Genomic DNA, 24,185 nt, shown 5'->3' on the forward strand with positions numbered 1-24,185 from the left:
TCTGAATGAATGAAATATTCTTATTAAATACTTTTTTTTTTACACAGTTGAATGAGCTGACAACAAAATCACACAAAAATGATCAATGGAAATCAAATTTATCAACCCATGGAGGGTCTGGATTTGGAGTCACACTCAAAATTAAAGTGGAAAACCACACTACAGGCTGATCCAACTTTGATGTAATGTCCTTAAAACAAGTCAAAATGAGGCTCAGTAGTGTGTGTGGCCTCCACGTGCCTGTATGACCTCCCTACAACGCCTGGGCATGCTCCTGATGAGGTGGCGGATAGTCTCCTGAGGGATCTCCTCCCAGACCTGGACTAAAGCATCCACCAATTCCTAGACAGTCTGTGGTGCAACATGACAGTCTGTTGGTGGATGGAGCGAGACATGATGTCCCAGATGTGCTCAATTGGATTCAGGTCTGGGGAACGGGCGGGCCAGTCCATAGCATCAATGCCTTCCTCTTGCAGGAATTGCTGACACACTCCAGCCACATGAGGTCTAGCATTGTCTTGCATTAGGAGGAACCCAGGGCCAACCGCACCAGCATATGGTCTCGCAAGGGGTCTGAGGATCTCATTTCGGTACCTCTGTCTCTTGGTAGCGCCTCCATGCTCTGGACACTACGCTGACAGACACAGCAAACCTTCTGGCCACAGCTCGCATTGATGTGCCATCCTGGATGAGCTGCACTATCTGAGCCACTTGTGTGGGTTGTAGACTCCGTCTCATGCTACCACTAGAGTGAAAGCACCGCCAGAATTCAAAAGTGACCAAAACATCAGCCAGGAAGCATAGGAACTGAGAAGTGGTCTGTTGTCCCCACCTGCAGAACCACTCCTTTATTGGGGGTGTCTTGCTAATTGCCTATAATTTCCACCTGTTGTCCATTCCATTTGCACAACAGCATGTGAAATGTATTGTCAATCAGTGTTGCTTCGTAAGTGGAAAGTTTGATTTCACAGAAGTGTGATTGACTTGGAGTTACATTGTGTTGTTTAAGTGATCCCTTTATTTTTTTGAGCAGTGTATATATATATTTATAATAATTGACCAAATTGTATTTGAAATTAGTTTCAAATACTTATTTCAAATGCTATTTTCAAATATCTGGGTGCATGGGAGTGTATTTGAATATTTCCAACTACATTTCCAATATTCTTCAACCTTTATTTGAAGAAAAAAAAGTTATCTGAAAACTTTTAAAAAAGGTATTGAAAAGTAATTGAAATATCTGAAATAGTATTTGAACCCATGTCTGCTCCCAACACCGGTCACAGACAGTTGGGGCTGAGGTGTGTGTGTGTGTGTGTGTGTGTGTGTGTGTCTGTTCGTGTGTGTGTTTATGGTGAGGTGTAGAGTAATATCTGTTTGGACTTCTGAGGTCCCATCCATCATGTGATCTCCTGCGCGTAAAGATGGATTGGCTAGGGGGACATTTCTGGCATTCCTTATCATTCTCTGTCACTCTCACGCTCTCGCTCCCTCCTCATTTTCTGTATTTAAGTCTGTACCGTCTTTTTTCCCTCTCTGACATTATTTTGTCTCATCTCTTGTTTTCTCTCCCCATCTCTGTTGACCTTATCCATTCCCTGCTGGAGTGAGGTTCTCCACTATCAGTCAATCTGAGGGGGCAACTCACCTTTACACACCCACATGCATGTGCAAACACACACCCACACATACATGTGTGTGTGTGTGTGTGTGTGTGTGTGTGTGTGTGTGTGTGTGTGTGTGTGTGTGTTTGACATCCTCTGTCTTAGCCCATGTACAGTACCAGTCAAAAGTTTGGACACCTACTCATTCAAGGGTTTTTCTTTATTTGTACTATTTTATACATTGTATAATAATAGTGACGACATCAAAACTATGAAATAACACATATTGAATAATGTAAAACCATTTTTTTTTAATATACATTTGAGATTCTTCAAAGTAGCCATTCTTTGCCTTGATGACAGCTTTGCACACTCATGGCATTCTCTTAACCAGCTTCATGTGGAATGTTTATCCAACAATCTTGAAGGAGTTCCCACATATGCTGAGCACTAGTTGGCTACTTTGCCTTCACTCTGCACCCCAACTCATCCCAAACCATCTCAATTGGGTTGAGGTCAGGTGATTGTGAAGACCACGTCATCTGATGTAGCACTCTATCACTCTCTTTCTTGGTCATATAGCCCTTAGACAGCCTGGAGGTGTGTTTTTGGTCATTGTCCTGTTGAAAAACAAATAATAGACCCACTAAGAGCAAACCAGATGGGATAGCGTATCGCTGCTGAATGCTGTGGTAGCCATGATGGTTAAGTGTGCCTTGAATTCTAAAAAAAAATCACAGACAGTGTCACAAGCAAAGCACCATCACACCTCCTCCTCCGATGGTAACCACACAATGCGGAGATCATCCATTCACCTACTCTGCGGCTCACAGAGACACAAGCGGTTGGAACCAAAAATCTCAAATTTGGACTCATCAGACCAAAGGACAGATTACCACCGGTCTAAAATCCATTGATTGTGTTTCTTGGCCCAAGTAAGTCTCTTCTTCTTATTGGTGTCCTTTAGTAGTGTTTTCTTTGCAGCCATTTGACCATGAAGGCCTGATTCAAGCAGTCTCCTCTGAACATTTGATGTTGAGATGTGTCTGTTACTTGAACTCTATGAAGCATTTATTTGGGCTGCAATCTGAGGTGCAGCAAACTCGAATGAACTTATCCTCTGCAGCAGAGGTAACTCTGAGTCTTCCTTTCCTCTGGCGGTCCTCGTGAGAGCCAGATTTATCATAGCTCTTGATGGTTTTTGCGACTGCACTTGAAGACACTTGAGCTGTTCTTGCCATAATATGCACTTGGTCATTTACCAAATAGGGCCATCTTCTGTATACCACCCCTACCTTGTCACAACACAACTTACAGGTTCAAATGCATTAAGAAGCAAATAACTTCCACAAGTAAACTTTAACAAGGCACACCTGTTAATTGAAATGCATTCCAGGTGACTACCTCATTAAAGTGGATGAGAAAATGCCAAGAGTGTGCAAAGCTGTCATCAAGGCAAAGGGAGGCTACTTTGAAGAATCTCAAATATAAAATATATAAAAACTTTTTTGGTAATCACTTGATTACAAATGTATTATTTAATAGTTTTGATGTCTTCACTATTTTTCTACATTATATAAAATAGAAAAAATAAATAAAAACCTTGGAATGAGTAGGTGAGTCCAAATGTTTGACTGGTACTGCACAATAAGTGAGAGGGACAAAGAGGACACAGTGCAGTAGTAGTAGTAGTACTGGTTGGGACAGAGAGGACACCGTGTAGTAATAGTAGTAGTAGTGGTTGGGACAGAGAGGACACCGTGTAGTAGTAGTAGTAGTGGTTGGGACAGAGAGGACACCGTGTAGTAGTAGTAGTAGTGGTTGGGACAGAGAGGACACAGTGTAGTAGTCGTAGTGGTTTGGACAAAGAGGAAACAGTGTTGTAGTAGTACTGGTTGGGACAGAGAGGACACCGAGTAGTAGTAGTAGTAGTACTGGTTGGGACAGAAATGACACAGTGTAGTAGTAGTACTGGTTGGGACAGAGAGGACACCGTGTAGTAGTAGTAGTACTGTTTGGGACAGAGAGGACACCGTGTAGAAGTAGTAGTAGTGGTTGGGAGAGAGAGGACACAGTGGAGTAGTAGTTGTGGTTGGGACAGTGAGGAAACAGTGTAGTAGTAGTGGTTGGGACAGAGAGGAAACAGTGTAGTAGTAGCAGCAGTTGGGACAGAGCGGTCACAGTGTAGTAGTAGTTGTAGTACTGGTTTGGACAGAGAGGAAACAGTGTAGTAGTAGTTGTCATTGTTCGGACAGAGAGGACACAGTGTGTTAGCAGTGGTTGGGACAGAGAGGACACAGTGTGGTAGTAGTGTTTGGGACAGAGAGGACACAGTGTGGGAGATGTGGTAGTAGTTGGGACAGAGAGGACACAGTGTAGTAGTAGTCATGGTTGGGACAGAGCGGTCACAGTGTAGTAGTTGTAGTGGTTGGGACAGAGAGGACACAATGTAGTAGTAGTAGTGGTGGGACAGAGAGAACAAGGTGTAGTAGTAGTGGTGGTTGGGACAGAGAGGACACAGTGTAGTAGTAGTGGTTGGGACAGAGAGAACACAGTGCAGTAATAGTATTTGTTGGGACAGAGAGGACACAGTGTAGTAGTAGTAGTGTTTGGGACAGAGAGGACACAGTGTAGTAGTAGTAGTGGTTGGGATAGAGAGGATACAGTGTAGTAGTAGTAGTGGTTGGGATAGAGAGGACACAGTGTAGAAGTAATAGTATTGGTTTGGAAAGAGAGGACACAGTGTAGTAGTAGTAGTGGTTGGGATAGAGAGGACACAGTGTAGTAGTAATAGTGGTTGGGATAGAGAGGACACAGTGTAGTAGTAATAGTATTGGTTTGGAAAGATAGTACACAGTGTAGTAGTAGTTGTGGTTGGGACTGATGGGACACAGTGTAGAAGTAGTAGTTGTTTGTATAGAGAGGACACAGTGTAGTAGAAGTCATTGTTGGGATAGAGAGCATACAGTGTAGTAGTAGTGGCAGTGGTTGGGATAGAGAGGACACGGTGTAGTAGAAGTCATTGTTGGGATAGAGAGCATACAGTGTAGTAGTAGTGGCAGTGGTTGGGACAGAGAGGACAAGGTGTAGTAGAAGTAGTGGTTGGAATAGAGAGGACACAGTGAAATAGTAGTGGTTGGGACAGTGAGGACACAGAGTAGTAGAAGCAGTGGTTGGGACAGAGAGGACACATTGTTGTAGAAGTAGTAGTAGTGGTTGCGACACAGTGGACACAGTGTAGTAGTAGATGTGGTTAGGACAGAGAGGACACAGTGAAGTAGTAGGTATAGTGGTTGGGAAAGAGAGGACATAGTCTGGTGGTAGTAGTTGTTGGGACAGAGAGGACACAGTGTAGAAGTAGTAGTAGTGGTTGGGACAGAGTGGATACTGTGTAGTAGAAGTAGTGGTTGGGACAGAGTGGGACAGAAACGACAAGGAGTAGTAGTAGTGGCAGTAGTGGTTGGGATAGAGAGGACACAGTGTAGTAGAAGCAGTGGTTGGGACAGAGAGGACACAGTGTAGTAGAAGTAGTGGTTGGGACAGAGAGGACACAGTGTAGTACAAGTCGAGGTTTGGACAGAGATGAGACAGTGTAGTGGTAGTAGTAGTGGTTGGGACAGAGAGGACACAGTAAAGTAGTATTAGCTGTGATTGGGACAAAGAGGACAAGGCGTAGTAGAATAATTTGTTGGGACAGAGAGGACACAGTGTAATAGAAGAAGTGGTGGTTGGGACAGAGAGGACACAGTGTAATAGAAGTAGTAGTGGTTGGGAAAGAGAGGACACAGTGTAGTACAAGTCGTGGTTTGGACAGAGATGACACAGTGTAGTGGTAGTAGTAGTGGTTGGGACAGAGAGGACACAGTAAAGTAGTATTAGCTGTGATTGGGACAAAGAGGACAAGGCGTAGTAGAATAATTTGTTGGGACAGAGAGGACACAGTGTAATAGAAGAAGTGGTGGTTGGGACAGAGAGGACACAGTGTAATAGAAGTAGTAGTGGTTGGGACAGAGAGGACACAGTGTAGTACAAGTCGTGGTTTGGACAGAGATGACACAGTGTAGTGGTAGTAGATAGAAGTAGTAGTGGTTGGGAAAGAGAGGACACGGTATTGTAGCATTGGTTGGCACAGTGAGGACACAGTGTAGTGGAAGTAGTAGTGGTTGGGAAAGAGAGGACACAGTGTAGTGGTTGGGACAGAGATGACACATTGTAGTAGTATTAGTAGTGGTTGGTAGAGAGAGGACACCGTGTAATGGTATTAGTAGTGGTTGGGACAGTGTAGTAACAGTAGAAGTACTGGTTGGGAAAGGGGGTACACAGTGTATTAGTAGTAGTACTGGTTGGGAAAGAGAGGACACAGTGTTGTAGTAGTAGTGGTTGGGACAGAGAGGACACCGTGTAGTAGTAGTAGTAGTAGTGGTTGGGACAGAGAGGACAGTGTAGTAGTAGTAGTCATGGTAGGGACAGAGAGGACACAGTGTAGTGGTAGTAGTCATGGTAGGGACAGAGAGGACACAGTGTAGTGGTTGTAGTAGTGGTTGGGACAGAGAGGACACAGTGTAGAAGTAGTAGTAGTATTGGTTGGGACAGGGAGGACACAGTGTAGTGGTAGTAGTGGTTGGGATAGAGAGGACACACTAAAGTAGTAGTAGCAGTGATTGGGACAAAGAGGACACGGTGTAGTAGAATAATTTGTTGGGACAGAGAGGACACTGTGTAGTTGTTGCAGTAGTGTTTGGGACAGAGTGGACACAGTTTACAAGTAGTAGTAGTAGTAGTGGTTGGGAAAGAGAGGACACAGTGTTGAAGCAGTGGTTGGCACAGAGAGGACACAGTGTAGTGGAAGTAGTTGTGGTTGGGACAGAAAGGACACAATTTAAAAGTAGTAGTAGTCGTTGGGACAGAGAGGACACCGTGTAGAAGTAGTCGTTGTACTGGTTGGGACAGAGAGGACACTGTGTAGTAGTAGTAGTAGTACTGGTTGGGACAGAGAGGACACCATGTAGTAGTAGTAGTAGTACTGGTTGGGACAGAGATGACACAGTGTAGTAGTAGTACTGGTTGGGACAGAGAGGACACCGTGTAGTAGTAGTAGTAGTACTGTTTGGGACAGAGAGGACACCGTGTAGAAGTAGTAGTAGTGGTTGGGACAGAGAGGACACAGTATAATAGAAGTAGTAGTGGTTGGGAAAGAGAGGACACGGTATTGTAGCATTGGTTGGCACAGTGAGGACACAGTGTAATAGAAGTAGTAGTGGTTGGGAAAGAGAGGACACGGTATTGTAGCATTGGTTGGCACAGTGAGGACACAGTGTAGTGGAAGTAGTAGTGGTTGGGAAAGAGAGGACACCGTGTAGTGGTTGGGACAGAGATGACACATTGTAGTAGTATTAGTAGTGGTTGGGAGAGAGATGACACCATGTAGTGGTATTAGTAGTGGTTGGGACAGAGAGGACACAGTGTAGTAACAGTAGAAGTACTGGTTGGGAAAGGGGGTACACAGTGTATTAGTAGTAGCACTGGTTGGGAGAGAAAGACATCAGTGTAGTAATAGTACTGGTTGGGACAGAGTAATCAGTGTAGTTATATTACTGGTTTGGAAAGAGAGGACACAGTGTAGTAGTAGTAGTCATGGTAGGGACAGAGAGGACACAGTGTAGTAGTAGTAGTAGTCATGGTAGGGACAGAGAGGACACAGTGTAGTGGTAGTAGTCATGGTAGGGACAGAGCGGACACAGTGTAGTGGTTGTAGTAGTGGTTGGGACAGAGAGGACACAGTGTAGAAGTAGTAGTAGTATTGGTTGGGACAGTGAGTACACAGTGTAGTAGTAGTCATGGTAGGGACAGAGAGGACACAGTGTAGAAGTAGTAGTAGTATTGGTTGGGACAGTGAGTACACAGTGTAGTGGTAGTAGTCATGGTAGGGACAGAGAGGACACAGTGTAGTGGTAGTAGTGGTTGGGACAGTGAGTACACAGTGTAGTAGTAGTAGTGGTTGGGACAGAGAGGACACAGTAAAGTAGTAGTAGCAGTGATTGGGACAACGAGGACACGGTGTAGTAGAATAATTTGTTGGGACAGAGAGGACACTGTGTAGTTGTAGTTCTGGTTGGGACAGAGAAGACACAGTGTAGTATTAGTACTGATTGGGACAGAGAGGACACAGTGTAGTAGAAATATTAGTGGTTGGGACAAAGAGAACAGAGTGTAATAATAGTAGTCCTGGTAGGGACAGAGAGGACACAGTGTAGTAGTGGATGGGACAGAGAGGACACAGTGTAGTAGTGGATGGGACAGAGAAGACACGATGTAGTAGTAGTAGTAGTAGTAGTAGTAGTAATGGTTAGGACAGAGAGGACACGGTGTAGTAGTAGCAGTAATGGTTGGGACAGAGAGGACACAGTGTTGTAGTTGTAGTAGTGGTTGGGACAGAGAGGACACAGTGTTGTGGTAGTAGTAGTGGTTGGGAGAGAGAGGACACAGTGTAGTAGTAGTATTTGGGACACAGTTGACACAGTGTAGTAGAAATAGTAGCGGTTGGGACAGAGAGAACAGAGTGTAGTATTAGTAGTCCTGGTAGGGACAGAGAGGACATGGTGTAGTAGTGGATGGGACAGAGAGGACATGGTGTTGTAGTTGTAGTAGTGGTTGGGACAGAGAGGACACAGTGTTGTAGTTGTAGTAGAATCATCAAATCCACCGTGTCCTTGGGGACCCTCAATGCTGCAGATTGTTTTGGTACTCTTCCCCACATCTGTGCCTCGACACAATCATATCTCGAAGCTCAAGTCCTTCGACCTCATGGCTTGGTTTTTGCTCTGGCATACACTTTCAACTGTTGGACCTTATAAAGACAGGTGTGTGCCTTTCTAAATCACGTGCAATCATTTGAATTTACCACAAGTGGACTCCAATGAAGTTGTGGAAACATCTAAAGGATGATCAATGTAAACAGGATGCACCTGAGTCTCATAGCTAAATATTATTTTTATACCTTTTGCAAACATTTCTAAAAACCTTTTTTCGCTTTGTCATTATGTTGTATCATGTGGAGATTGATGAGTGAAAAATGTGTCCAATCCATTTTAGAATAAGGCTGTAAACATAACAAAAAGAATCCAATCCATTTTAGAATAAGGCTGTAACATAACTAAATGTGGAAAAAGAGAAGAGGTCTGAATACTTTCTGAAATCACTGTATATACAGTATCAATACCTTTCCCTCAGGCAATATGGCAGCCAACCATCCATGGAACCATTACTTCTAGTTAAGTATTTTAGTCTGTTTCCTCACTTCACATTATAAATGTGTGTGGACATAACTTACGATCCGTTGATTTTCATTTTTTCAAATTAAGCCATTATTTCATGCATGTGAAATTAAAAATGTTCTTTCATTCATTTCTCATTTTATTTAGTTTTCTATTCAGTCTCCTTTAACTGCTGTGAAAAAAGAATGGACATTGAAGCAGGCATTATATTAGCACGTTATATGGACGAGAACAAAATGTCCTACTGCCGGGATAATAGACAGGTCTTAAACAAGAGTAATTGTGTGTGGGTGGAAAAGTGGCAAAGATGGGGAAAAAAACGATTCAGAAAATACAAATATTTTTCACATTGTAAAAATGTGTAGGTGAACATTTCTCGGGCTGTTTGTTGCACAATAAACACATATAGGCCTACAATGTAACACAACACGACACACTACATAAAACAGACATTAAATCATATGAGGAGTATTGTGTTACCGTTTTCCTCTAGGTGTTTTCGGAGGATGTAGCTGGTCTCGGTTCCTTCGGTGGTGTAGTCCAGTGGAATGTTTCCATTCACATCCTGAAGTAGAACATTCACCCCAGTCTTCCAGAAATCCCGGAACGTATCAAACCCACCATAGAATGAATAGAGGAGGGGAGGGAGGAGGGAGACACAAACAAATTGAGTGGTTTCTCAGGCCATTCATCAGAGAGGAATCGATGATAAAGTAGGCCCAATTATCAGGCCCTCCCAGCAGTGTGAACCTGAGGAGAGCCACAGGGACATTAACACTCAATGAAGTGAATTAAACAACTCATTACATATGGGATTGTGGGGACCCCAGGGCAGGGACACATGTGTGTGTGTGTGTTGTGTGTCTGTGTGTTGATGGGACCGTGGGATCATCGAGAGGAGGGGGTTGGGATGTGTGTGACAAGAATAATGTGCGTTTACACAGTGAAGAGTCCTACCAGTGTTGCCTGCTCTTGGGGTGTGAGATAACAACATACCCCCAGGCGGACTACACTTGGACTGTGTAATGACTGCTGTTTGTCTAAACATACACAAGTAAAATATGGTTGGGATTCAACATTCCTCCCACCACTACCCTCGGGAACTACTCTGTGATTTGTCACCTCTGTTGTAACATCACTCCTTTCTTCCTTGCCTCACTTCCTCTCTTTACCTGTTTTCCCCCCCTCTCTTTTATTTCTCTCTCTCTTTCCCTCTCTCTGTATCTCCTCCCCTCTAAAACATACTTAAACTAACACATTTCCTTTCACGTCGCCATTGTCCGTCTTTCCCCATAAACAATAAAAGAGGTTGCAGTTTAATGATCGTGGCTGGGCTGCGGCTGATAAGAGGGACAGGGCCTTTAAGTGAGGTTCCTTATTGAATATTTACAGCTAATAGAATTCTAACAACCATGTTAGGATGCAGCCCAAGATTAATGGGCTAGTCTTCAAGCAGACAGAGAAAGTGTGTGTGTGTGTGCATGGGGGGGTTCATGTGTCTTTTGTGTGTGTGTGTGTGTGTGTGTGTGTGTGTGTGTGTGTGTGTGTGTGTGTGTGTGTGTGTGTGTGTGTGTTTGAGTGTGTGTGTCTTTGTGTGTGTGTGTGTGAGTGTGTGTGTGTGTGTGTGTGTGTGTGTGTGTGTGTGTGTGTGTGTGTGTGTGTGTGTGTGTGTGTGTGTGTGTGTGTGTGTGTGTGTGTGTGTTTGAGTGTGTGAGTGTGTGTGTTTGAGTGTGTGTGTGTGTGTGTGTGTGTGTGTGTGTGTGTGTGTGTGTGTGTGTGTGTGTGTGTGTGTGTGTGTGTGTGTGTGTGTGTGTGTGTGTGTGTGTGTGAGTGTGTGTGTTTGAGTGTGTGAGTGTGTGTGTGTGTGTGTGTGTGTGTGTGTGTGTGTGTGTGTGTGTGTGTGTGTGTGTGTGTGTGTGTGTGTGTTTGAGTGTGTGAGTGTGTGTGTTTGAGTGTGTGTGTGTGTGTGTGTGTGTGTGTGTGTGTGTGTGTGTGTGTGTGTGTGTGTGTGTGTGTGTGTGTGTGTGTGTGTGTGTGTGTGTGTTTGAGTGTGTGAGTGTGTGTGTTTGAGTGTGTGTGTGTGTGTGTGTGTGTGTGTGTTTGAGTGTGTGAGTGTGTGTGAGGGGGAATGGCTTTACAGATGATAAAGAAAGGAGGAAGAGGAATACAAAGCAGATGGATATAGGCTAGAGAGCGACCTGCAAATGCTGAACACCAATCCCCCAAATTAAAAGTCCAGACCCTTATATCTCAGAGCCCTGGACCCTAAAATTCAAACCTCAAAAACCAAGAACAAAAACATTCTGCAATCTCTATACACTAGGGAAACATCAGAGATGATGAATCTACCCCTGTCATTAATGCCAAACAATTAAAAACACAATTAATTTAGTTCAACTGATGTTATTGTTATGTTATTAAATAGTGGAGAGGTCTGCGTTTGGAGTTTGCCCCTTTGTTTCTTTGGGTAAATTCCTACCAATCTGTAGTCTGGTCTAGTAGGAGCTGTTGTCATTCATTAGCAGGGTTAGTTAGGGGTTAATGAATATTTTACTTAACATTCAACATCAGCTGGTGCTTTGTATCTATTCATGAGGAAGGGCTCATCGATGTAAGAAGGAGAGCAGGGAGAGCGAGAGAGGAAGAGAGAGAGAGAGAGAGAGAGAGAGAGAAAGAGGGAGGAGAGAGAGAGCACCTACTGCCTGTCTATTTTCATACTTTTTTTCATCCAGTCCAGATATGCCAGTCATTCAGTCTTTTGCAGGTTTCAGAAAACCAGAGAGTGGGGAGGGACAGTTATTGACTTATCCACAGACTGTCACACACACACTCTGGACAGTGAGTGCATGTGTGCATGCACGTGTGTTGAGTAGATAGGGGTGAGGTGGTGTCCCTGACCTATCATTCTGAGCTCCCGGGTCAATAGGGGACTGTCCTAATGAAGACATCACTTGACACAGCCTGGTCTTGCGCTACAGTCAGACTACAGTAGGCTACACACTGCTATACCTACTGAACTGGTTCTCCTGAGGAAAACAACGGGAACCTCTGGAGGATGGTTTCTGATGTATGCATTGTGTTATTTATTCATTGTAGTTTATACTTAGCTGACACCTACCATTATGTCAAACTTTGCAGTCAATACATAGCGGCACACAAATGTAATGGTTTATAATAATACAAGGAGCAATATGAGTTTGACCACCTCATTAATCCTAATGTAATCCTAGATAGCAATATTAACAATGTTAGACTTGACTTGATATGACTGCTCTATCCTGGAGCATCCCATCGATCAAGACAGAGCATCATCCGTCTGTTTACAGACATTAGCCACTGACACGTAGAAACGAGCGGCGTCCAGTTGTTTCCCGGGCGCCACATGTGCAGCAGGGGTTAATAACAAGCTGACCGCAACACGCTCAGCTCTCACCGCCGCTTTATGATGGATCAGCGTTTGTTGCCCTAACAACAGGACGCCATAACGTGACCCCGGTGGGATCAATACCAACCACAACTAAGATGTAGGACTGTCCCCTGGGAGGGCTGTAGGGACAGCAGCCCACTGGAGAAGAGCTACACACACCATGTCCCTAAAGCTAGATAAATGAGCTTAGAATGGACTAGCTGTACAGTCAATGTGGACTAGTCCCCTACGCTAAGACACATTACATCACAGTTTTCAGATTTATGGAAGGAGTCAGGATCAAGACAGAAAATTATATTAAGTTCCACTATTTTACAAGAGTTTAGACATGGCCATGTCATTAAGGATTTGAAAGACAAAAGAAGCTGCTAATTTTCAAATGCCAAATGTGGGTCAGTCTTCTACTGTAGTTTCAGAGGGACTTATGCGACTCAGGCTAAACCTATCTAAAAGGACGTTTCATAACAACAGAAGATCTCAGGAGAACCGCTTAATCACAATCTCCCATCTTAAGCCATGAGGAGTTTAATGAAGCCAGTAATATTAAGTTGATTGCTGTAAGCCGTACCATCAACACCCAGCAACGGACAGTTAGGAGTTACACAATAGTAAGCAGAAACTTCAGGGTTCGCTCATAACTTTCAGACGTGTTTAGACAAAGTGTGTTTGAGAGGTCGGTTAAAGACTCAAAGTGACACATCAGAGGACCACTCCAGACAGACGAGGCAGAGAAACCTCCAACGATCCTCTGATATAACAGGATTACAGTGACATGAGAGAACTGATATCATGGTAGTACTCACAGTGATGGGGAGTATTTAACTACATGTAGTTGAAGTAGTAATTGAACTACCTTTTGCTGTAGCTTGGTGGTAGTTTAACTAAATTCAATTCTAGGTTGTGTTTTCAGTAGTTAACTACTTTTTTTGGCATGTAGAGGTGTATCTAACTTCTGGAACGACACCATTTTTTTTCTAAAATAAAATAAAATATGAGTAGAGTAGGCAATAATTTCCTTTCTGTTTGACTGTATGTTTCTTAAGGGCAACTTGGGTGTATCTTAACTTCTTCCAGTGTGAAGTACTTGGTAGCTTGGTAAACGACCAATTCCCTGAGTGCTCCCGAATGGCACAGCGTTCTAAGGCACTGCATCTCAGTGCTTGAGGCGTCACTACAGACACCATGGTTTGAATCCAGGCTCTTTCACAGCCGTCTATGATTGGGAGTCCCATAGGGCGACGCACAATTGGCCCAGCTCCATCTGTGTTTGGCCGGTGTAGGCCGTCATTGTAAATAAGACTTTGTTCATAACTGACGTGCCTAGTTAAATAAAAAATGAAAAAACAATATTTTCAGAGTAGCTTCCCCAACACTGAGTATTCATTAGGGCATGCAACGGTAAACCTAAAACAAGTGTTTCTTATTGGACGAGTTAAATTAATACCTTCATGTTTTGTCACATTTTTTCTTATTTGGACCAATCACTTCCTCTGGGAGATGTTAGAACAGAATAAGGACAACCGGCCAATTAGCTCCTAATCGCGAATCACTTATCTAATTGCTGCCTGCATGGCCCTCCATAGCCATGCAAATCAGGAGACCTTAATTGGTACTGTGAAATTAAATCAGATATGATAACGGACTGATACCATGATGGGTTCTAGGCTTTGATTATGGAGCTATGGTGATGCCACATAAACAGAGATTGCTACTCAACTAGACTAGACTATAGAAACAATAATGCCATCTCTTCATAGTTGTTATTGTGCATGCTGGTGTTTGATCATAGAGGATGTTATTGTGCATGCTGGTGTTTGATCGTAGAGGATGTTATTGTGCATGCTGTTGTTTGATCGTAGAGGATGTTATTGTGCATGCTGGTGTTTGATCATAGAGGATGTTATTGTGCATGCTGGTGTTTGATCATAGAGGATGTTATTGTGCATGCTGGTGTTTGATCGTAGAGGATGTTATTGTGCATGCTGGTGTTTGATCATAGAGGATGTTATTGTGCATGCTGTTGTTTGATCATAGAGGATGTTATTGTGCATGCTGGTGTTTAATCGTAGAGGATGTTATTGTGCATGCTGGTGTTTGATCATAGAGGATGTTATTGTGCATGCTGGTGTTTAATCGTAGAGGATGTTATTGTGCATGCTGGTGTTTGATCGTAGAGGATGTTATTGTGCATGCTGGTGTTTAATCGTAGAGGATGTTATTGTGCATGCTGGTGTTTGATCGTAGAGGATGTTATTGTGCATGCTGGTGTTTAATCGTAGAGGATGTTATTGTGCATGCTGGTGTTTGATCATAGAGGATGTTATTGTGCATGCTGGTGTTTGATCATAGAGGATGTTATTGTGCATGCTGTTGTTTGATCATAGAGGATGTTATTGTGCATGCTGGTGTTTGATCGTAGAGGATGTTATTGTGCATGCTGGTGTTTGATCGTAGAGGATAAGTATCCTCATACGGGGAACCAACATGGATGAGCTGTAAATTAATGATGAATACCTCACTATGGCTGCATTTAGACAGGCAGCCCAATTCTGATATTTTTTCCCACTAATTGGTATTTTGACCAATCAGATCAGGCTCTGAAAAATATATGATGTGAAATGATCTGATGAGATTGGTCAAAATACCAATTAGTGGAAAACAAATATCAGAATTGGCCTGTCTGTCTAAGCACAGTCTTTAACTCAAAATTAACCCAACTCACATTTAATATAAGGCCAGGCTAGCTTTAGCATGAAGGAACACTACTCTGTTGTTGCCTATTGGATCCTATCATAGTTTTATAACCAAACTAAACATTTCCATGACTAAATGGGTATTGGGAGTGCATGGGAAATTGGGAAGCTTTCTCCCACACCAGCTGTTTGCAATGCGGTGATAAGATAATTAGCACTAGCACTAGCAAACAGAGAGAGAGAGAGAGAGAGAGAGGGTGAGAGAAAATAATGTTACCCCCTCCATCCCAGCAAATAGAGCCACGGTGTCATCTCCGTCAGCACAAACATTGTCCTCTATTTAGGATGCAGGAATGGAAACCCAAGGACATGGATGAAGAGGAGGAGGAGATGAAAGGAATGACACAATGGATAACTGCATGAATGAGCTGGACATTTTTGTTTGCATATCTTCACAGGTCAATCAAAGTTAAGTCTGTCAATCATTCTGATATGGTGAATCACACTGAAAATATTAAATGTCCCTACATTAGACCCAGCACATTGTTTGGGAAATTCCCTGAAATACGTCCTAATATGAATACTGTATATGTACAGTGTATTCAGTAAGTATTCAGACCCCTTCACTTTTTCCACATTTTATTAAGTACAGCCTTATTCTAAAACTGCTTAAATAGTTTTTTTCCTTCATCAATCTACACACAATACCCCATACTGACAAAGCAAAAACAGGTTTTTAGAATTTTGTTGCAAATCTATATGAAGAAAAAACAACCCCTACAAATCAACTGGGCTTGACAATCTGGACCCTCTATTTCTGAAACTATCCGCCGCCATTGTCACAACCCCTATTACCAGCCTGTTCAACCTCTCTTTCATATCGTCTGAGATCCCCAAGGACTGGAAAGCGGCCGCGGTTATCCCCCTCTTCAAAGGGGGTGACACCCTGGACCCAAACTGTTACAGACCTATATCCATCCTGCCCTGCCTATCTAAGGACTTCGAAGGTCAAGTCAACAAACAGATCACTGACCATCTCGAATCCCACCGTACCTTCTCCGCTGTGCAATCTGGTTTCCGAGCCGGTCACGGGTGTACCTCAGCCACGCTCAAGGTACTAAACGATATCATAACCGCCATCGATAAAAGACAGTACTGTGCAGCTGTCTTCATCGACCTGGCCAAGGCTTTCGACTCTGTCAATCACCATATTCTTATCGGAAGACTCAGTAGCCTCGGTTTTTCTAATGACTGCCTCGCCTGGTTCAAAAACTACTTTGCAGACAGAGTTCAGTGTGTCAAATCGGAGGGCATGTTGTCCGGTCCTCTGGCAGTCTCTATGGGGGTGCCACAGGGTTCAATTCAGGGCCGACTCTTTTCTCTGTATATATCAATGATGTTGCTCTTGCTGCGGGCGATTCTCTGATCCACCTCTACGCAGACGACACCATTCTGTATACTTCTGGCACTTGGACACTGTGCTATCTAACCTCCAAACGAGCTTCAATGCCATACAACACTCCTTCCATGGCCTCCAACTGCTCTTAAACGCTAATAAAACCAAATGCATGCTTTTCAACCGTTTGCTGCCTGCACCCGCACGCCCAACTAGCATCACCACCCTGGATGGTTCCGACCTAGAATATGTGGACATCTATAAGTACCTAGGTGTCTGGCTAGATTGTAAACTCTCCTTCCAGACTCATATTAAACATCTCCAATCCAAAATCAAATCTAGAATCGGCTTTCTATTTCGCAACAAAGCCTCCTTCACTCATGCCGCCAAACTTACCCTAGTAAAACTGACAATCCTACCGATCCTCGACTTCGGCGATGTCATCTACAAAATAGCTTCCAATACTCTCCTCAGCAAACTAGATGCAGTTTATCACAGTGCCATCCGTTTTGTTACTAAAGTACCTTTTACCACCCACCACTGCGACCTGTATGCTCTAGTCGGCTGGCCCTCGCTACATATTCGTCGCCAGACCCACTGGCTCCAGGTCATCTACAAGTCCATGCTAGGTAAAGCTCCGCCTTATCTCAGTTCACTGGTCACGATGGCAACACCCACCCGTAGCACGCGCTCCAGCAGGTGTATCTCACTGATCATCCCTAAAGCCAACACCTCGTTTGGCCGCCTTTCCTTCCAGTTCTCTGCTGCCTGTGACTGGAACGAATTGTAAAAATCATTGAAGTTGGAGACTTTTATGTCCCTCACCAACTTTTAAACATCTGCTATCTGAGCAGCTAACCGATCGCTGCAGCTGTACATAGTCCATCGGTAAATAGCCCACCCAATTTTACCTACTTCATCCCCATACTGTTTTTATTTATTTACTTTTCTGCTCTTTTGCACACCAGTAACTCTACCTGCACATGACCATCTGATCATTTATCACTCCAGTGTTAATCTGCTAAATTGTAATTATTCGCCTACCTCCTCATGCCTTTTGCACACAATGTATATAGACTCTGTTTTTTCTTTTTCTTTCTTTGTCTACTGTGTTATTGACTTATTGTTTACTCCATGTGTAACTCTGTGTTGTTGTCTGTTCACACTGCTATGCTTTATCTTGGCCAGGTCGCAGTTGTAAATGAGAACTTGTTCTCAACTAGCCTACCTGGTTAAATAAAGGTGAAAAAAAAACGGAAATATCACATTTAAATAAGTATTCAGACTCTACTCAGTACTTTGTTGAAGCACCTTTGGCTGCAATTACAGCCTTGAGTCTTCTGGGGAGTTTCTCCCATCCTTCTCTGTATATTCTCTCAAACTCTCAGGTTGAATAGGGAGCATTGCTGCAGAGCTATTTTCAGGTCGTTCCAGAGATGTTCGATCGGGTTCAAGTCTGAGATCTAGCTGGGCCACTGAAGGACATTCAGAGACTTATCCCCGAAACCACTCCTGCGTTGTCTTGGCTGTGTGCCTAGGGTTGTTGTCCTGCTGGAAGGAGGTCCTGAGCGCTCTGGAGCAGGTTTTCATCAAGGATTTCTCTGTACTTTGCTCTGTTCGTCTTTCCCTTGATCCTGATTGGTCTCACAGTCCCGGCTGCTGAAAAACATCCCCACAGCATGATGCTGCCCCCACCATGGTTAACCGCAGAGATGGTATTGGCCAGGTGATGAGAGGTGCCTGGTTTCCTCCAGACTTGACGCATGGCATTCAGGCCAAAATGTTCAATCTTGGTTTCCTCAGAACAGAGAATCTTGTTTCTCATGGTCTGAGAGTCCTTTAGCTGCCTTTTGGCAAACTCCAAGCAGGCATGTGCATTTTACTGAGGAGTGGCTTCCGTATTGGCCACTCTACCACAAAGGTCTGATTGGTGGAGTGCTGCAGAGATGGTTGTCATTCTGGAAGGTTCTCCCATATCCACAGAGGAACTCTGGAGCTCTGTCAGAGTGATCATCAGGTTCTTGTTCTCCTCCCTGACCAAAGACCTTCTCCCCCGATTGCTCAGTTTGGCCGGGCAGCCAGGCTTGGTGGTTCCAAACTTCTTTCATTTAAGAATGATGGAGGCCACTGTGTCTCTTTGGGACCTTCAATGCTGCAGAAATGTTTTGGGACCCTTCCCCAGATCTGTGCCTCGACACAATGAGCTCTACGGACAATTCGTTCGACCTCATGGCTTGGTTTTTGCTCTGACATGCACTGTGAACTATTGGACCTTATATAGACAGTTGTGTGCCTTTCCAAATCATGTTCAATCAATTTAATTTACCACAGGTGGACTCCACTGAAGTTGTAGAAACATATCAAGGATGATCAATGTAAACAGGATGCAACTGAGCTTAATTTTGATTGTCATAGTGTCATGGCTCCTCCTCTGCATTGCAGGGGCGGTTCCTCCTACAGGCAGAGGAGGGTTGTTAGTGTTTGGAGTCACCTGGGATTCTGAGTTTGTTTGTGATTTGACTTCTGCATTTAATCGTTGGTGTACAGCTTCTGAAGTTAGTACTTTTGAGGGTCTGTCTAATTTGATTGTGTTAGAACAGTTCAAAAATTCTGTGTCTGACCAAGTTGCTACATACATGAATAAACGTAATGTTAAGTCTCCAAGTGATGCAGCAAAACTTGCAGATGAGTACAGGCTAACACATAAAAGCCATTTTGAGTCAAACAGTGACATGTACCATAAAAATAACTTTACTCCTAGGAATAGTAGGGCACCTTTTTCTGGGGCTTCTTTCCAAAGACCTCAGCAGAAGTTTGGGTCTGGAGGACTTAAAGCACCGGTTAATGCTAATACCTGTCGCTACTGTTTAGTTGAAGGACATTGGAAGAAAGATTGTCCTCTGCTTAAATCAAAAAAGTCAGGTCAAGTTAAACCTGCTGTGATGGCAAGTCCTGTTGCAGCCTCTGACCACCAGGGTGAGCTTTTTCAGCCACTTGTTGAGTTTGATTTTCAGTCTTCCCACTGTGATTTTTCAGCCTTTATTTCAGATGTTGTAGTGTCCCTGGTAGATGGCAACCAAAATGTTTCAATCAAGATCTTAAGAGACACTGGAGCTTTAGATTATTTTATTCTGGAATCTGTTTTGCCGTTCTCTAAAGCGTCTGATACTGGCAGTTGTGTAATGGTATGTGGTATGGGTTTAGTTCCATTCTCTTGTCTTTTACATGAAGTTACCCTAAAATGTGGTCTGGTAGAGGGTGATGTAGATGTTGGGGTTAGACCCCAGTTGCCAGTAGAGGGAGTCCACATGATTTTGGAGAATGACTTGGCAGGTAGTAAGGTGTGGGCAGATGGCAAGCTAAACATCTGTAAGAAGCAACCTTCAGTGTCACCTGCAAGGGAATAGCCCGGATCAAAACTGTATGTCTCCTGAGGTATTTCCAGTTTGTGCGGTTACCCGCGCTGCCTCTCGTAAGGAGATTGAGAGTAAGCCAGAAAGTCTTGAGTTGCCAGTCAAACTCCAGACAGAACAGTTGACTAGTTCTAGAGATTCATTGATGGCTGAGCAAAAGGCTGTTCTGATCTGTTTGATAAAGTTGTTCCTGATTCAGTGGTGAGGAATAGTGCTCAGTGTTGTTTTCTTCTTGATGGGCTGTTAGTCAGGAAATGGGTTCCAAACTATGATCAGGGTCTAGGAGAACCAGTCTTTCAAATAGTTGTACCTACTACTTTGCAAAATAAAGTGTTGCAAACTTTATATGGGTGTTCGTAAAACTTATGATCGCATACTTTGTTATTTTTTCTGGCCACATTTAAAGCGAGATGTATCTCAGTTTATTAAAACTTGTGATACGTGTCAGCGCACAAGCAAGCCAAACCAGGTTGTAAAGCCAGCACCTTTGTATCCAATATCAGCCATAGGGCAACCTTTTGAGCATCCTATTATCGATTGTGTTGGGCCTTTACCAAGGTCCAAGTCAGGTCATAGCTACTTATTAACTGTTTTGTGTCAAGCAACCAGATATCAGGCAGCTTTTTCCTTGCGTACCATAACTTCAGAATCAGTAGTTAAAGCGTTAACTCAATTTATTTCAACATTTGTGATTCCAAAAATCATCCAGTCAGATCTAGGGTCTAATTTTACCTCCCATTTATTTGCTCAGGTTCTCAAACAGCTTAAAGTTAAACACAACAAGTCTACTACGTTCCATGCCCAGAGCCAGGGAGCTTTGGAACGTTTTCATCAAACTTTAAAAAATGACTTAGTGTTTGGTCATAAGGTGCGTGGGCCTTTAGCAGTGTTGCAGGATGGTTGTTTGCCTGAGGAACCACCTCAGAACCTTATTGACTATGTAAATGGTTTTAGGATGAAGTTGTATAGGGCTGGTGAACTGGCGAAAGAAAAACTCAAATCTTCTCAACGGAAAATGAAACTGAAATATGACGGACAGGCTGAGCTTCGTGAGTTTAGTCCTGGTGATCGTGTACTTGCTCTTCTGCGTCTTGTAAGTTCACCTTTTCAGGCAAAATATTGTGGTCCTTTCACTGTGTTGCGTAAAGTGTCAGATTTGAACTAACTTATTGAAACCCCTGGTCATAGGAAGTCCTCTAAATTATGCCATGTGAACCTGTTCAAATGTTATCACTCCCGTGATCTAACCAAAGTTGAAGGCACTCCAGTGGTGAGGTCAGCGTTGACTGCTGCTCCAGTCACTGCATTATTGTGGCTTTAATTTGGTGTAGGGGGGAGACCAGGAGGACGTTAGGGTTTCGGATGAGGTCTTACAAGGTCGGCTGAAAAACTCCCAGACTTTGCAAAACCTTGGGGTTTTGGTAGATCATTTAGACTCTGAGAAACGTGATGAATTGGTAGCTCTTATTAGAAACTACCCTGTTTTGTTTTCTGAAACTCCATCGCAAACCCACTTAATTGATCACGATATAGACAAAGGAGATGCTAAGCCTATCAAACAGAGATTTTATTGTGTATCTGAGGAGAAGAGATTGAAACTGGAAACAGAGGTGCAGTATATGTTGGACAATGGTATTGCGGAGCCATGTTGTTCAAATTGGGCTTCACCCTGTCTTTTGGTCAAAAGTCTGATTCCACTTTCAGACCTTGCACTGATTCTAGAAAAGTTAACAATGTTACTAAAGCAGACCTTTACCCTCTTCCTAGGATGGAGGACTGTATTGATCAAGTTGGGTCAGCAAAGTATGTTAGCAAATGTGATCTTTTAAAGGGATATTGGCAAGTACCCCTTACCAAAAGAGCTTGTAAGATTGCTGCCTTTATAACTCCATCTGCTTTGTTCTCTTATACAATGATGCCTTTCGGCTTGCGGAATGCTCCAGCCACCTTCCAGAGGCTAATGAATCCGGTGGTCTCAGGTCTGGAAAGGTGTGCCGTGTATTTGGACGACGTGGTCATCTACTCAGACTCCTGGGAGGAGCATGTTTGGAGAGTGCAAGCCCTGTTCGAAAGACTGGTGTGGGACAGGTTGACTATTAATTTGGCAAAATGTGAGTTTGCCAAAGCTACAGTCACATACCTAGGCAAGGTTGTTGGTCAGGGTTTTGTCTGTCCCGTGGAAGCCAAGGTCCAGGCTGTGAAGCAGTTCCCACAGCCCTCCACAAAGAAAGAACGGATGCGCTTCCTGGGAATGGTGGGGTACTACCGTGCTTTCTGTAAAAACTATTCAGTAGTAGTGTCCCCACTGACCAATCTGTTGAAGGCCAAGGCTGAATTTATCTGGTCAACCCAGTGTCAAGAGGCATTTGATGCAGTTAAGGCTCTTTTGTGTTTGGCACCTGTGTTGGCAGCACCACATTTTGGGAAACCTTTCAAATGGCAGGTAGACGCCAGTCAAATCGGCGCTGGGGCTGTGCTTCTCCAGGAGAATGATAACAATGTTGAGTGTCCAGTCAGTTTCTTCTCCCGGGAAATGTAATAAGTACCAGAAAAACTATTCTGTAATTGAAAAGGAGGCTTTAGGTCTCATTTGGGCTTTACAGCACTTCGAGGTCTATGTTGGTTCTGGTTTGACCCCTTTAACTGTGTTCACTGACCACAGCCCACTTATTTTCTGAGGTCCCTGCAAAATCCCAACCAGCGCCTGATGCGTTGGGCTTTGTTCTTGCAACCATTCAACCTTGACATTAGACACATTAGTGGTAAGGATAATATCATTGCTGATGCTCTGTCCCGTGCTCCTTTAACCTAGTTTGTATCTTCTCTCTGCTGACCCCTACGGGCTGTCTGCTCCTCTGTCCTCTTAAATTCCTCCCCGGGTACCAGGGCTGCCGAGTTTGAGGGGTGGACAGTCAGTTGGGGGACACGGGGCTACTACTAGGAGCCAGGACTGGTATCCTTTTTGTTTATTTTTGGGGAAATTTGAAATGTTTTGAATATGTTGGAGGAAGTTGGGTTGAGGGTGGGACCCTCAGTTTAAGAAGGGGGGTGTCACAGCTCCTCCTCTGCATTGCAGGGGCGGTTCCTCCTGCAGGCAGAGGAGGGTCGTTAGTGATTGGAGTCACCTGGGATCAGAGTATTTAAACGGTCACTAATCACCTCTCTCTCTCTCTGCTCCTCCAGGTATGAACCTGTTTTGTTTGTTCTTCTGTACTTTTGCATAGTTTTCACTCAGTCATTCACACACACAGATTCACGCATCCATGCACTTTACATACACCTTACATTATGATACTTCCACACCTCATTCCTTTTTCTTAGTTTAGTGAATAGTTTTGTTTACAATAAAGAGCATTTTTTTAATTGGCCTAGACCTGTTGTTTGTGTCCCCTCATTTTTGCCACAGGCTATGAGCTGGCCTGTGACAAGAGCAAAGGGTATAAATACTAACACAAATAAGTATTTAAAGTATTTAAAGAATATATATATATATACATTTGCCAACATTTCTCAAAACCTGTTATTACTTTGTCATTATTGGTCATTGTGCGTAGATTGATGAGGGGGTAAAACTATTCAATCCATTTTAGAATAAGTAACTAAAAAAGTTGTGGGGTCTGAATACTTTCTGAATGCACTGTGTTTCAAGAGCATCTATAACAATTGTATAATGCCTTAGAATGCACAACATAACACTAATAGTATAAACGTTCACTACAAAGCACTGATTGTGTAAATCAGCTTGATGTTTATCAGCAGTTCCAATGATCAACAAAACATGCCCTGATTGCGGTCTTACTTGAGATCGGAGCAGAGTGACTGTGCATTGGCAGGCTCAGTGCTGGATAAGACATGTGGTGTCAGGAAGGCAGAAAGAGAAAGGGAAGCAGAGGCTGTATCAGCTTCAAAAATAGCTATTTTTACTCAGCCACTGCCTCAGCTCTCCTTTCAGCTGTCCTCCTGTACCCTTCTGATAATTCTGTAATATATGTTATCTTACTCTGAGGAACACACATACATTTACACATGCACGCACACAAACAGAGAGAGAGAGAGAGAGAGAGAGAGAGAGATATGTGGGGGTGCGGAGGGGGAAGGGGAAAGGAGAAGGAGAGAGAGAAGGTTGAGGAGAGGAGGGGTGGGGTGGGGTGGGGTGGGGAGAGAATAAGAGAGTTCCCATGCCAATAAAGCCCTTAAATTGAATTAAGAGAGAGAGAGACAAACAGAGAGACAGAGGGAGAGAGAGAGACAGAGGGAGAGAGAGAGACAAACAGAGAGACAGAGGGAGAGAGAGAGAGAGACAAACAGAGAGACAGAGGGAGAGAGAGAGAGAGGGAGAGAGAGAGAGACAAACAGAGACAGAGGGAGAAAAAGAGAG

The 24,185-nt window shown here is 43.6% G+C and overlaps 1 protein-coding gene across 1 annotated transcript in view; it reads right to left on the reverse strand.

The window, feature by feature from the left end:
* The window catches only part of LOC112225027 (unconventional myosin-XVI-like), a 180,939-nt gene that overhangs the window by 121,847 nt on the left and 34,907 nt on the right, over positions 1-24,185 (reverse strand). The window contains 1 exon segment of the mRNA XM_042306657.1: positions 9,359-9,467. Coding sequence (XP_042162591.1) covers positions 9,359-9,467 — 109 coding nt within the window.

This window comes from Oncorhynchus tshawytscha, linkage group LG26, assembly GCF_018296145.1.
Source record: "Oncorhynchus tshawytscha isolate Ot180627B linkage group LG26, Otsh_v2.0, whole genome shotgun sequence".
Taxonomy (NCBI): domain Eukaryota; kingdom Metazoa; phylum Chordata; class Actinopteri; order Salmoniformes; family Salmonidae; genus Oncorhynchus; species Oncorhynchus tshawytscha.